Below are 16,377 nucleotides of genomic sequence, written 5' to 3' on the forward strand. Positions count from 1 at the left end.
TATAACAATCAATATAAATTATGGATAATTGCACGCAATTAACTCTAAACCAAGCCATACTCCTAACCCTATAGTAAGTGCATGTTTATTAATCAGTACTTAAAGTATAATTACTCTGTTACAAGGACACATTAAACTAAAGTGGGTTGCACTTTATTTTACAGTACATGTACAGTGTACTTACCTAAGAAAATAGCAGGTAACATAAGGAAACTACAAGGGTTAAGGTTAGGTTCAGGTGTAGGTTAAGGGTAAGTACCTTTATTACCCTTTGTAATTACTGTAATACGTATGTACGGGAACAGGACTGTAAAATAAAGTGCTACCATATAGTGTAACCTAATAATTTGATGCAATGCACTTATTGTGTAAATACATGTTTTTATAGTTTACTTATATATATATAAAAATACCTGTATGTAATTTAAGCTGTAATTACATCTATAATTACACTGTTGACTTTAAACCTAACCATACCACTAAACCTGTCTCTAATCTTACCCATATTGCACTGCAGCAGCAATACAACATGAAGACCATAAGTACACCGTAAAGAACAATACTTTTTTTTATGTAAGTACATACTGTAGTAGTTAAAGTCTAAAGTGCGACCAAATGTTGTTATATCATTAGAATGAAAACACTCTTTACAGTGTAATGTAATCAAGCGGTTACTGATTTTGAATGCAAATGAAGATGATACAACAAAATGATGTATCATACGCATTAGCATGGAAAAAACAAATGCAAATTTAGAAAAACAACCACAAGAACCATTTCAGGCAATAAAAAGCCATCATGGTAAAATGCTTGCTCAAGCTGAATTACAAACTTACCCCTTACAAAGCTACTCGCTTCCTGTTTTCAAGGGATCCAGGTAACAACTGCCATGCACTAAAAGATCTCTGAGCGATTCATAAGAAAGAAAGATGCTCTCCTTTGTTAAAAAAGGTCTTTAAAAAATTATTTTGGATGAACACACGGGTGGAAAAGCAGCCGTTTCAAGGCCCAAGAATGTTTCACTGACACCTAATACTGAGCTCACTCCTTTAAGAGACTCATCGGCCTCTGTTGCCACCTGCATTATTGATGGCTCTGAAAAGAGGATCAGTTACCACATCTCCAAGGCCCTTGCAGCGGGACATAGGTTAAGTATGCCACCCATATACTTAACCCACATCCTCTAGTTTAATATAATCTTACTGCAGTGAACAGTGAGGTTATGCATGTAGTGGAGGTTTCCTGTATGCTCTCTTGCAGAGCCAACAAAGTCTCTGTTGATACCAACAAAGTCTACATGAGTCACCTCAAACAAGTGCGTTACATCCATTTAAAAACCCTTATCGTTCTCTCGGGTCATTTTGACCCGAAATTCATTTAAAAAAAATTTTTAAACATTGAGTGTTCATCAGAGGGGTCCAAGAGCCTAGGACTTTTTTTTTTTTTCGAATACCACGAAAATCTTTTATCACGAATACACACACAAAAAAGTAGGTTTTGTGGTTGAGATAAAAAAAAAAAAGTAACAAATCCTTCCCTCGCGGGTCAAATTGACCCCCATAGGAATGAACTAAATGAGATGTATGCTTCAGTAACAGATAGAAAAGCCTAAAAAAACTTTACCAAAAAACAATTTTATAATGTCTACATGTGTGTCTGAATGAATACTGAAGAGAAATGGTTTTAGGACCCAGGGGAACAGCTCATTTGCTCCATATAGAGCTATAAGGAGTCATGACATATCATGTTGTATTATTTTTTTCCCCACAAGAGGTCGGCAAAGACACCCAATGTAAGATATTTTGAGCTGAATTAAAAGGGTTATGCATGAAATTGTGAGTTATTTTTGAATTAAGTTGAAAGAAATGTAAGCAATGTGCTTAAATTACTATTTATTTATTGATTTAAAGGTAAATCAAATTTAAAAAAAAAATCTCCAAAAAACATGCATTAAAAATAGAAATAATATTATCAAAATGAAATAAAATAAGTATAATTTTAGGGCTTCGGGTCATTTTGACCCGCGAGGGAAGGATGAGGGCTAGTTTCACTAACACTTTATTTTACAGTGACCTTCTTAATGTTATAACAGTATATTATGCATAATTGCATGCAACTGTTATGTTTTGAAGAGACGAGGCAGAGAGATAAAGAGGTTTTAAGAACAAAAAGGCAAAAAAATAAATAAATATATATATATAGTCCACACAAAGAAACAGGAACATAATCCAAAGACGGAAGGAACAAGACATCCAGGACCCCGATGGAGACACAAATACAAACAACGACTCATACCCCACGACTAAAACACAAGAGCTTAAATAGGCAAACTAAAATCAGTAAATGATCAACAGGTGGGAGAAATTAAACCATAATGAGTACAAGCACAGGTTTATGGGGAAATGTAGTTCATAATGGGAGAACAACAAAGTCTGGAAGGGCTGCACTCCAGCTGGTGATCGGGACAGCAACTAACCCCAAACCAAACCCTAACCCTATAGTAAGTACAACCAAATCTTAAAACAACGCTAAGGAACTTTTCTTCTTCGGTCGCCCTACAGGTTGGAAGCGGAATTGTCCATTACCGCTGTCGTAAATCATTTCGCCGCCCGCAGCATACTGTCGCACACACGCTCGCTGTTTATCCAGCACCGGCTTTGGAATGAACAATGTCCACTGACAAGGTAGAGTATGTTGCATGATTTCATTAAAGTATGATGTATTGCGACATCAGAAACGAAGGAAAACTAAATAATCACTATTGTAATGCTTGACGTAAAGCAAGTCAAATTTGTAGTTTTCTTATGTCTCATTCGAACTACAGAAACGCGACCCGGTTTGGCAAACTTGCATGGTGTGGTTATAGCAGATATAGGGCTGCAAAGCGAATCCAGAAGTGCCTTTCACCCTGTTACGAATTGATGAACCACTGAAACGATTTTGGAAACATTATTTTAAGGTAAAAAATGTTTGTTAGTGTTGCTTTAAGTACATGCACTTAAAAGTACAATTACACTGTAACAAGGAAGCCTTCAAATAAAATGCGACCCCATAGTTACATTTCCCATTTTCTTTTTTTTTATAGTTATTAAGATGGGACAAATAGAATGTTTTGCAAATGATTCTCGGACTATGATAAGTTTTAATCATATAAAAACAACAATAAGTAGCTAATATAAATAAATAGTATAATATTTCTTATTATTCTTCTTCTTATTATTAAGGTTTTATATTACTACTACCAGGTCTCCTCCTCCTCCTACTACTAATAATAACTAGATGTACCGCATCGCGGTACAAAATATGACCGCCGCTCAGGCCTGCACTGGCTTTCCACAAAAATAAATGACGTGGAGTAATTTGGCTGTATTGCGTGTTTATGTATATACCTAAAAAAAGTAATAGTATGTGCATGTCTGTCTGTGTGTGTGTGTGTGTGTGTGTGTATGTGTGTGTCTGTGTGTGTGTGTGTGTCTGTGCGTGTATGTATGTGTGCGTACATGTGTGCGCGTGTGTGTTTGTGTGTCTGTGCATGTGGATTTGTATGTGTGTGTGTATGGGTGTGTGTCTGTGCGTGTGGATGTCAGTGTGTGTGCATGCTTGCGTTTGTTTGTATTCCTGCATGTGTGTGTGTGACAGTATCATCCTAAACCAGCAACCCTTCGCTCAACAGCACCATCTACAGGCCGATGAGTGTACAGTCACTAAATGTGCACATAAATGAATTTATTTTATACCCCCCCATGGACGAAATTCTACAAAACTTAGCAGAGGATACCCCCAGAGGATGTCAAGTTAATCATACACATGAAATATGGTGCAGTTCTGAACATCTCCACTGAAGATAGGGGCGATCAAAGCAGAATAATATTGCATTTTCATTTTTTATGGGAGGGGCGCAAATCACAAATGAGTGATTATGGGCTAGGTTGATGTGGGCCCTTAAGAGCAACATATCATAACAATTACAAATGTTTACAATTACAAATTACAAAGCAATAACAAATGCATTTTTTTGGGTTTGGGGGGGGCCCAGCGCGGGGGGGGGGGGGGGGGAGGGGGGTGAGTGGCCCCCGGGGACCAAACGAAATTTTTCCGTAGAAGTCTAGTGGGGCTACATGCTCACCAAATTTCATGTTCCCCGGTGTTTCGGTGTCCCTGGTATCGTTGACGAAAAATTTACGGGGGCCCCAGCGCAGGGGGGGGGAAGTGGCCCCCGGGGACCAAACGAAATTTTTCCATAAAAGTCTAGTAGACCAACATACCATAAAAATTTCTTCATCCTCGGTGCCACGGTTCAGGTAGTTATTTAGGAAAAACTGCATTTTTTGGGGTTTGGGGGGGCGCGGGGGGGGGGAGTGGCCCCCGGGGACCAAACGAAATTTTTCCGTAGAAGTGTAGTGGGGCTACATGCCCACCAAATTTCATATTCCCCGGTGCTTCGGTGTCCCTGGTATCGTTGACGAAAAATTTACGGGGGCCCCAGCGCGGGGGGGGAAGTGGCCCCCGGGGACCAAACAAAAATTTTCCGTAAAAGTCTAGTAGACCAACATACCATAAAAATTTCTTCATCCTCGGTGCCACGGTTCAGGTAGTTATTTAGGAAAAACTGCATTTTTTTGGTTTTGGGGGGGCCCAGCGCGGGGGGGGAGTGGCCCCCGGGGACCAAACGAAATTTTTCCGTAGAAATCTAGTGGGGCTACATGCCCACCAAATTTCATGTTCCCCGGTGCTTCGGTGTCCCTGGTATCGTTGACGAAAAATTTACGGGGGCCCCAGCGCGGGGGGGGGAGTGGCCCCCGGGGACCAAACGAAATTTTTCCGTAAAAGTCTAGTAGACGAACATACCATAAAAATTTCTTCATCCTCGGTGCCACGGTTCAGGTAGTTATTTAGGAAAAACTGCATTTTTTTGGGTTAAGGGGGGCCCAGCGCGGGGGGGGGGGGGGGGGGGGAGTGGCCCCCGGGGACCAAACGAAATTTTTCCTTAGAAGTCTAGTGGGGCTACATGCCCACCAAATTTCATGTTCCCCGGTGTTTCGGTGTCCCTGGTATCGTTGACGAAAAATTTACGGGGGCCCCAGCGCGGGGGGGGAAGTGGCCTCCGGGGACCAAACGAAATTTTTCCGTAAAAGTCTAGTAGACCAACATACCATAAAAATTTCTTCATCCTCGGTGCCACGGTTCAGGTAGTTATTTAGGAAAAACTGCATTTTTTGGTTTTGGGGGGGGCCAGCGCGGGGGGGGGGTGGCCCCCGGGGACCAAACGAAATTTTTCCGTAGAAGTCTAGTGGGGCTACATGCCCACCAAATTTCATGTTCCCCGGTGCTTCGGTGTCCCTGGTATCGTTGACGAAAAATTTACGGGGGCCCCAGCGCGGGGGGGGGGGAGTGGCCCCCGGGGACCAAACGAAATTTTTCCGTAAAAGTCTAGTAGACAAACATACCATAAAAATTTCTTCATCCTCGGTGCCACGGTTCAGGTAGTTATTTAGGAAAAACTGCATTTTTTTTGGGCTAAGGGGGGCCCAGCGCGGGGGGGGGGAGTGGCCCCCGGGGACCAAATGAAATTTTTCCGTAGAAGTCTAGTGGGGCTACATGCCCACCAAATTTCATGTTCCCCGGTGTTTCGGTGTCCCTGGTATCGTTGACGAAAAATTTAAGGGGGCCCCAGCGCGGGGGGGGGAAGTGGCCCCCGGGGACCAAACGAAATTTTTCCGTAAAAGTCTAGTAGACGAACATACCATAAAAATTTCTTCATCCTCGGTGCCACGGTTCAGGTAGTTATTTAGGAAAAACTGCATTTTTTGGGGTTTGGGGGGGCCCAGCGCGGGGGGGAGTGGCCCCCGGGGACCAAACGAAATTTTTCCTTAGAAGTCTAGTGGGGCTACATGCCCACCAAATTTCATGTTCCCCGGTGCTTCGGTGTCCCTGGTATCGTTGACGAAAAATTCAGTAAGGTGACGAAAAAAAAAAAAAAAAAAACTTTGACAATCCCTATATGACCGCTTTCACTAGCTACGCTAGCGGCGGTCATAATAATAACTGAATATTTTGAACCGTACAGTTAAAGCATCCCATCGTTTGCAAAAAAGTCTATTTTTTCCTATCTTAATGAAATGTAGCAACTTATTGTTTAGCACAAACATAAAATGGAAGATTAAACTAGTTTAAATCAGTTTATGCTGCCACTAGCAAGGACAAGTAATTAGGGCAATACGTATGATGTGATGACGATGATAATCATCATCATCATCATATTCTAACCGATATATGTAAATATAGCAACATCAATAACAACAATAGTTATTATTATTATAGCTACACTTCTTGGAGGGCCAGTGGCGTTTTTTTTTTTTTAAGGTTTGTGTTAAACAAACCTTGTTTCGGGATTGGAGATTTCGAGATTTGCTAAATGATGTGATGCAATAACAAAGGTAAGGTTCAAACAACAACAACAACAACGATGATGATGATGATAATAATAATAACTACTGTTGTTGTTTTTATTACTATATTTACAGTGTAACATCATCACGTGGTTAATGACTTCAGAAGAAGAAAAATATAGGCTAGCATTTTATTTTAATTATTATTATTGTTGTTGTTGATTTTATTAGTAGTAGTATTGTTATTATTAGTTTCATGGCATGGTATGTGAGTTCCAGAAAGTAAAGCAAGTGTGTATTGCCCTGATCAGCAGCTGTTAGTGCAACAGTCCATCAGCAAGCAGGCCTGTACTGTATGACAGACAATTTCCCTTGCCAGTTACAGCATCATATCAGATTACAGTACAACTCTAATACCCTATAATACACGTATGGAAAGGATTTGAAAATGGACTTTAGCCACACAGATTTCAGTAGATGCAGCAGTGAGAGGAAAATATCATTACATAATACATCAAGCAAAAACAACAATAAATACATAAATAATCCATGCTGTTCCATCATAGTCTTAATAAAGTTAATTACAAAGCAAAACAGTCTCACCTGTAATTGTGCTATCTGATCTCTTGGTCCACAAAAATATCCTGTGGAGTCCTCTTGTGATTAACGCCATGGTTTTCTTCTAATGCAGGTCAAGATAACCGAAAATATCAGACAACGAGCAACAGATCTGGAAATAAAGATCACACACTGATCATGGCGAATGGACAACTAGGCCTAGGCCCACTGATGACAGCGTCACGAGAGGTGTCTTAAAGAATGAGAGAGAAAGAAAGAGAGGCAAACAAGCACCCAGACCAGAGTTCAATCCTTTTGTGCACCGACATTCACTCCCAAAACAACGCAACTTTTTGGGTCGAAGCAATAACTTGCTTCGCAATATGGCAAGACTCCAGGCTAATGCGCTGCTGCAATGGCCTGTCTACTGTATTATCCTAATCTCCCTTCAGAAACACACAGAGTGATAGAGGCAATATCATCTGCACTATAACCTTATTTTATTAATCTAAATTATTCATTAATATGTTAATGTCTAAAGGTGAGAACGTCGAAGGCTAAAAGTGGAGAGCACAGTGCGCGCGAGAGAGAAGCAAACAGCAGGTGGCGCTAACTGCAAAGAAGAGTTACAAGAACAAGCTCTGTTAGTGTGTTTATCGTGAATTAACTATTCCTGTGTCATTGTTCTTGAGTTATGTAACAAAAAAATCTGCTTTCAGTGATTTTAATCAAAGAATCCTTGTTTTATACTCAGTTTCCAACATTTACAAACCAAGGGAACCCAAACCAAAACCCTCTTCCAGCCCAGCCAAATAATAAATAAAGGCTGAATTTGATAATGCATAAAAACTTTCATTAAAAGCATTAGGTAGCATTATAACCTCCTGGGATTCAGACTTTTGTAAACAACTTCTCTTTTGTCTTTATAAATGACTGACATTAATTTAGTGATCAAATTTAGTACTCTTATGGAAATAGGATATATATATTTTTTAATTACCATTTAAATCTGACTAATTTTCTAATTGTTTGTCATAAATCAACATCTCAGGAAAACTTTATGGAGGACACCAGGACCATGTTTATCAGGCATTTTGGACACAACAAGTGAATAGGGAAATAAATTATATATCAATATTAGGCTACTATGAAATAGCCTATTAGGCTATATTATTATGAAAATGTTGCCGATTATTACTCCTATTATAACACTTCTTTTTTCATTTCATGTTTCCCTGAGAGCACATTAATATGCAAATTAGATACAGTGTATTGGATGACACTACCCATTTATGGCCATTTTACCACTTGCATAAAGTAAAATGGTGTATCAATTCATTTTGGTTATATCTTTCATAACATAATTGAGAATCATCTTAATACAACGTTTGTAAAAAAAAAAAAAAAAAAACTTGAAACATAAAAATTTATTGGTAAATGAATGTTATATACATGTTATGTCATGCCTTTTTCTTTTTAAACAACTGGTGTCCACTACAGAGGACATAGCATAACATATGAATAAAATATATATATTTTTTAAAAAAAAAAGTTTTCCCAAATTTGTGTCTTATGCTCTAAACAATGTAATTACATGAAAAAATAAAACAACAGTTAAATAACGTTTTTTTTTCTGGGTCTCAGGATGATATATTATTATACATATTATATATAATATAATTGACAACAAATGCTAATATATTTAAATAATGAAAGATGTAAATACAGAGCACCCCATCCATCCAGTTTAAGGTAACTTTTTAAAATCTTAAAATAAAGGGATACTTTATAAACAGATAGGCTACACTTAATTTTTCAGACATAATGTATAATATTGTTTTGTCTGAACTCTCCAAATGTTATTCTTCGTGATACACAGCGCATCATGTTGCTATGAAGGCTTGTGACCATTGAGATTTGACGGACGTAAGACAGGAACCAATAGCGTCGTTAGTAGACGCCAAGATGCTCCTGATTCCACCATTCGGCGCTTAAAGGAGGCGGGACTTGTGTTCCTATTCTATCATTTAATTCGTGCAGCACCAATCGGTTATAGCGTCCGCCCGGACAAGAGAGCAGAGGCTGGGTACCACAATGACTGGAGATGGCTTTATTTTGATTCCGTGTGTTTAAAAGGAACTTTCTATTTACGGGATTTTCTTTCCTTTGAGCGCAGATGCTCGCGCACGCATCTATATCGCCATTTTTTCCCCAGCCCGTAGCCCGGACGAGAAATGTTATCCGGAGGAGACCCCGCCGCTTTTCATCGGTAAGCGAAACGAAATGAGCTCGAGTTTGCTTTGTGAGCCGTTAAATAATACGAACGGCATCCGTTGCATGGTATCCGAATGAAACCCTGCGCATTGCGGTGCGGTTTGTTTTCGTTTCGCCTCGTATTTTGGAGCGTCGGGCATCCCCTCCTCTCCCACGCATCACCTAATCGATAATCGATTGCATGGACTTGGGGCAGATGCCACGCTTTCTTCCATGCCATCATCGCTGCATGTGATAAACTGCAGCTCTATTTGAGACACCACTGGCTCTCCTGTGTCATAAATGAAAAACAAACCCTACCCTCTAAAATTCACACCACCATGGGAGAAGAATGCTGGCTTTGGAAGGAAACACAATTCTTGCACGAGAAGTCACACCAAAATAATAGCCAACCCTGGAATTGTGATGAAAGTGCTACGGCGGAAGAAGATCATCATGTTTCTGGCGTATTTTCTGCTGGTGGCTCTGACCATGCTGAACCTGGCTAATTACAAATGGACCAAAGAGCCTCAGCAATGCAACCAGCCGGTGCAAGGAGTGAACTTCCAAAGCAGATCCGACATCCGTTACCTTTACAAAGCCCCGCAGGTCAAGAAACGCCAGCTGGTGTACGTGCTGACCACTTGGAGGTCCGGCTCGTCTTTCTTCGGGGAGCTCTTCAACCAAAACCCGGATGTGTTTTTCTTATATGAGCCCATGTGGCACATTTGGCAGAAGCTGTACCCAGGGGACGCGGTGTCCCTCCAGGGAGCAGCCCGGGACATGTTGAGCTCTCTTTACAGGTGCGATTTCTCCGTTTTTCAGTTGTACAACAGTCCCGGGGGGAAGAACATAACCTCTCTTGGACTGTTCGGGGCCGCCATCAATAAGGTCATCTGCTCCTACCCCTTCTGCTCGTCCTATAGAAAAGATGTGGTGGGAATGGTGGACGAGAAAGTGTGTAGAAAGTGCCCCCCGCAGAGCCTTCAGATGCTGGAGGAAGAGTGCCTGAAGTACAACACGATAGTGATAAAGGGAGTTCGCATTTTGGATGTTAACGTTCTGGCTCCTCTAATGGAGGACCCCTCTCTGAATCTGAAAGTCATCCACCTGGTTCGGGACCCCAGGGCGGTGGCCAACTCCAGGATTAAATCTAGACACGGGCTCATTCGGGAGAATCTGCAAGTCGTGCGCAGCAGGGACCCCAAGCTTCGTCGTGTGCCATTCGTGGACCCCAACCACAAAATGAACAAAAAAGACGGCTCAGATTACCACTCCATCGGAGCCATGGAGGTGATCTGCGAACAGACGTCTAGGACTCTGAAAACTGCTCTTCACCCTCCCAACTGGTTCAAAGGCAAATACATGACGGTACGTTACGAGGACTTGGTGGAGAATCCCGTTAAAATGGTACGGAATGCATATCGCTTCATTAACCTCTCGGCCAATCACGAAATTGAGGTCTTCGCCATGAACATGACGACGGGACCGAACGCCTCCACCAAACCGTTCATCGTGTCGTCCAGGAACGCGACGCAGGCGGTCAGCGCGTGGAGAACTGTGCTGAACTACCAGCAGATCAGGCAGGTGGAGGAGTACTGTCAGCATGCCATGTCTCTGCTGGGATACCTGCGCGTCCGCACGGCCGGCGAGGCCAAGGATTTGAGCAGGCCGCTCTTGACAGTGCCCAAAATATGAACCACCGCCAAAGACGTTTCGATGTTTTGCATTTTGTGCTGAGAACAGCCTCATTCTTGTACAAACTGGTATTTATGTTCAATGCTTATTAATGGCTCAGTGGAATGTATCTGTTTGCATCAGCCACTTACTGTCTGTCGGGACCAGGCTATTGTCCGCTGCATCGCCACCTGTTCGACCAAAATAAGAAGAAGCATACTTTGTGAATGACGTGTCTTTGATCATTAAAGCTATACGCCAAGATATTTATTTAATCAAAAGATTTAGATTGTTTTGCATTCACTGCTTTCAGCACCGCACAGACTAAAAGAGACTACCTGAATAGCAATAGTCTCACTGTCTCGTTCAAATGTGTGGAAGATGCGCTCTAGTTCCTGTAGACTCTGTCTCGGGGTCAACACACTTAAATGCATGTCCTTCTGGTTATGCAGTACATTTTAATGTTTCATCATGTCTTCACTTTTATGGAGAAAATATTAAACCATTTTTAATTGATTTTCGACCCCAATTACTTCCACTGTATAGACAAAATATCTATCTATCTATCTATCTATCTATCTATCTATCTATCTATCTATCTATCTATCTATCTATCTATCTATCTATCTATCTATCTATCTATCTATCTATCTATCTATCCTGTTTTATTTTGTAATATGACTTTAACAAAAGCCAGTTCCATAATGTCATCATATATAAGAAGTGACCATTTTGAGCAGAACACACTACAGTATCACTATTAGCAATGTATTTGATCAATTCTGTGATGTTGGTATATCATTCGGTTTGTTTCACTCGACATTCCATCTCGAGTGATAAAATGACCACACTCAAATTCATAAAATTCAAATATCCACACTTTCAAAGATTGCCCTTATGTAAGCTATAACAGTCGGTCTCTGAGCAATGTCTGACTTCAGGTCTTCATTTCCATCCTGTTATGTAAGTTATAATTAAATATGAGGTGTTCGAGCTTGACCTGATAATATTCCTAAACATCTTCCACACCCTTTAACAGAAATGCTTACAAGTAAGAGAGCTTTAAAGGTACTGCACAACAGAAATTGCCCAATCACTGTATTACGTGGTTCATAGCAAGAGGGTTTGAGAGCAACACACTCCCAACCTACTTTTTCTTTCAGTTCCGGTTTTAACGCCACGCAAGATGTCTGCATTTCCCCTTTTTTAATGCATTTGTTTTGTACAAAGTTATTGGAGGAATAAAACTCTTTTTCTGTGCTCTGATTGGAATGTGGCCAGTAGTGCTGCATTCTGACACATCCAGCAGGTTTAGCTATTTTCCCGGCACATGAGTCTGTTTTAAACAAAAAGGAAATGTGATTATGTGACACTCTGAAAATTTCTATGAATGTCTTCTCTGGTGTAGTTTGGCAAGTATATACATGACAACATCCAAAAAAAATGCAGCCTCTCCTGCAGAGGAAGTGCTTGTTCACTTTGAAAGTAAACAAATACGTTTTAACAAACTATCTTCATTTCTTTTATTTCAGTTACACTCAATATAGATTCATGGCTGTGTTTATTTTCTTGTCCCACATTTGATCTAAAGCAATTTTACATGGTTAATGTCATCATACTTGAAATATATTTTTTTGGTAACACTTTACAATAAGGTTTCATTAGTTAACATGAATTAATAACGAACAATACTTCTTCCGCATTTATTTATCTTTGTTAATGTTAATTTCAACATTTACTAATTATTAAAATCAAATGTTGTATTTGTTAACATTAATGCACTGTGAACTCACATTAACAATCAATAAACAGCTGTTTTTTAAAAAAAACTAACATTAACAAAGATTAGCCAATGCTGGAACAAATGTATTGCTCATGGTTAGTTCATGATAGTTAAAACATTAACTAATGTTAACAAATGAAACCTTAATGTGAAGTGTTAGCATCTTTTAAAATGTTCTTTTGAATGTTTTATTCATCAAAGAATCCTGAAAAAAAAAATCATGAGTCATTTTCAACATTGATAATAATAATAAATGTTTCTGAGCAGCAAATCAGCATATTAATGATTTCTGAAGGACCATGTGACACTGAAGACTGGTCATGATGCTGAAAAAAAAAAATATATATATAAACGTTATTTTAAATTATAATAATATTTCACAATATTGCTGTTTTTACTTTATTTTTGATCAAATGCAGCCACTTTAAAAATATGAAAAAAAAAAACTATATATATATATATATATATATATAATGTTAGTATAAACTAGGTTACCGTTACGCAGTGGCGTCTGTATCTGTACCAAAGCAAAAGCTATTTTAAGAGCCAAACGCCGGAAATATCAATGGCATCAGCTCTGTTCCTATAATACATCAGCTATACATCTGTTCCTATAATACAGGCATTTAAATGTTGGCAAACTGTCAACTAGCAGACCACAAATCCCGGACAATCAGTCTGTCTCCCAGGAGTATCCAGTGACTATGAATCCTTGATTCTCTGAAGCGGTTGCCATCGCAGCCGTGTGTGAGAGCGAGCGAGAGCAAACCGCGAGAGAGCAGCCTCTGTTTTCCACAAATAGCAGCTGCGGGTGGGGGAGGCCCCTGAGGGGTCGGGGCAGGGGGCCGTATGTGGACTGGGTGCTCAATGGCTGGGCTTGAAGAACTGTTGGCGCTCAGTTTGGGTCCCGGCAAGTGCCCTGGCCCGTCGCCATGTCTGTGCCCTTATCCTGCTGCTGTAAACAGAACATGAGGTGATAAAAAAAAAAAACACTCTAGGCCTCCTGATGACATTGTTTCACTTCCAGTAATACAGGATGTATTGTTAACTGTTATTGTACTGCTTCCAGGGGAATGTTTATCATAATTTGAAACGGGTTTCAGATTATGGGTCGGTTGTAACAATACCAAAATGTCAGCATAGTCGATAACCATACCAGTTAAATTCATGATTATCAGTACAACCTATGCTATTGAAAATGCTCCTTGATTTAAAAATCATTTGATTTAAAAGGTGATATTTTTTATAAAACCTAAATGTAATATAAACAAATTGTTTAGTATTTTAAGGTACTGTCAAAAATGTGTCCCATATGCCAAAGTTTGGGGTCAGTATTCTAACAAAAATTATAATTAAAAAAACAGTTCTTTTGAACTTTCTATTAAAGAAAAACACACTTTCCACAGAAAATTATGCATCTAAACTGTTTTCAAACACTGATACAAATCAGAAATGTTTCATGGGCAGCAAATCAGCATATTAGAATGATTTCTGAAGCATCATGTGACACTGAAAACTGGAGTAATGATGCTGAAAATTCAGCTTTGCATCACAGAAATAAGTTACATTTTAAAATATATTTAATAATATATTACTGTTAATACTGTATTTTCTTTTAAATCAAATAAATGCAGCCTTATATGAGCATAAGAGACTTCTTTCAAAAACCTTACAAGATTTTACTAGCACCAAACTTTTGTATGGTATATACTGTATACTATTGTTCAAAAGTTTGCTTGTATTCTGTTTACTAACGGAAATATGCATCTTAATTTGCACCCAATGTAAATAGTAACTTGTGCTATAAGCAGAAACTAATATTTGCATTTTAAATTTCCCAATAGATAAGGTGAGAAGAAGAGTAAGAGTAAGTGAGTGGTGGTTATATAATAAACCTTGTGTGTAAAATCTTTCGAGATTCGCATTGAATAATCATATAATGTGTTTGTTTACTAGGAGCCATAGTGATCACTTACCATAACTTTATTTAAAAAATCTTGTGTGCACACTAATTGTACCAAATATTTTAAATTCAATTTAAGCATATAATATAGACACCTAATATAATTTTTTATTCTACAAATTTTTAAAGAAAGTGAATGCAAACTTTTAAATGGAAATCTAGGCCAAATATTCAAAAGGTCAAAGAGACCGAGAAGTAAAAATAGCAGGCCAAAACAAATCACATGATCACCCCCCCCCCCCCCCCCAAAAAAATTTTTCCCTCAAGCATGTGTTAAACATGCGGTTTGGGTGTGGAAATTCTTGCACTGTGTTTGATTGACTGCTCTTGGAAGCACAAATGCTGTTAACAGTCTCATTGTTACCTACTGCCACGCTCATTTCTAAGGCCACAGAGACAGTCCTCTGTGCAGTTGTCATGGTTACATGGTCAGTGATGCCCATCATGCAAATAGAGCAGATGTTGACCATGTAGACGAGGACAGCTGAGAAGATGGAGTGTATTTAGATGGCCTGGGGGAATGAAATGAAGCAAAAAGGAATCTTTCCCTGCTGTTTCCCAATGAGCACCATTTACACCAATCCCCTAATTTCTTCTAAAAATAAATTATAAAGCATGTTGCCCATATTATTGGATGTCTTTTCCAAGTGGCTGAGCGATCATTGGCAGCATTGCTTAGGTAAATACATCATGAATCATTGAAGTGGTTTTTACAGCCATGAACGCATTTAGCAGAGCTCTTGTCCTCTCCTAAGTCATATTTTAGTGAACACTGGAGTCTCATCTCAGATGCGGAGATGCATATGCATGGACTCGTCTCTCCGCTGACCCCAGTGTGAGGTGTAATTAGCATACTGCCTGCTCTGAATACGATCATTTCACTGCTGTGCTTCTACTTACGACCTATCCCGTGATTAAAAATTGATGAGAACCTATTTGATTGGGGACCCTGCGATCTTAGATCCATAGGTTATGAAAGCACAATCATTATTTATGTGTCATGCAGTTCTCATGCGTTTTAAATGATACAAACACTATACTTACAAAGGTTCCTGGTTATAGAAAACAAATCTAATCAGGGCTGCAGTAAGCAATTCTTGAGGTACAAAACCTTTATTACATTTCTGTCATATAATTTGTGTGTGTGCTATCAGGGTTTATTAAATTATATATATATATATATATATATATATATATATATATATATATATATATATATAGGGGTTTGAAATGAACTTTTTCACTCTCCAACCAATTTGGCTACAAAATGTTTAAGTTACTGGCCATTCAGAAGTTCTATTAGCCAAAAAAAAAAAAAAAAAAAACAGAAAAGAAATTAACCAGATAAAATATGTCAACCATCTCATCCCTTTCTCTTTCATCCTCATCCTTTTCACCAAAAATGTGTTTTAGGTGGACAGATACAGTATAAAAAACAATCAAAGAATTGTATAATGTTGGAAAATAACAATGTTATTTCTATTCTGTTAACCAAATGCCTTTTTAATTTTGGCTATCGCTTCAATACAAATGAACAATCACGCTGTTATTTGTTGCGTAGTGAAGTCTATGTTCAAGTAAGTCAGAGTATTTGCCCTAAATCTGTGCAGATTTGGATTACCCAAACTTCCCCAGCAAAGTGAGTAAACATAATAAGGAACCAAGCCAAATTGGCTAGTGATTTGACAATGTTACTCGCCACAGTTGATTTTTGACATTTGGCAGGTTGGCGGATGTTAATTTCCAGACACCTA

At 39.1% G+C, this 16,377-nt stretch overlaps 2 protein-coding genes across 2 annotated transcripts in view; one reads left to right on the forward strand and one right to left on the reverse strand.

Moving 5' to 3' along the window:
- pls1 (plastin 1 (I isoform)) overlaps positions 1–11,276 on the reverse strand; it is a 28,869-nt gene extending 17,593 nt beyond the window's left edge. The window contains exons 1-3 of the mRNA XM_081375088.1: positions 11,216–11,276; positions 11,030–11,068; positions 6,993–7,119 (exon numbers count right to left, since the gene is read on the reverse strand). Coding sequence (XP_081231214.1) covers positions 6,993–7,062 — 70 coding nt within the window. The 5' untranslated portion in view covers positions 7,063–7,119; positions 11,030–11,068; positions 11,216–11,276. The remainder of the gene's footprint in view (positions 1–6,992; positions 7,120–11,029; positions 11,069–11,215) is intronic.
- Positions 8,995–11,393, forward strand: chst2a (carbohydrate (N-acetylglucosamine-6-O) sulfotransferase 2a). The gene has a single exon (XM_081375089.1). The coding sequence runs from the start codon at positions 9,504–9,506 to the stop codon at positions 10,896–10,898; it is 1,395 nt and encodes a 464-aa protein (XP_081231215.1). The 5' UTR covers positions 8,995–9,503; the 3' UTR covers positions 10,899–11,393.
- The last annotated feature ends 4,984 nt before the right edge of the window (positions 11,394–16,377 follow it).

Source organism: Scardinius erythrophthalmus (genome assembly GCF_964197995.2).
Source record: "Scardinius erythrophthalmus genome assembly, chromosome: 9".
NCBI lineage: Eukaryota > Metazoa > Chordata > Actinopteri > Cypriniformes > Leuciscidae > Scardinius > Scardinius erythrophthalmus.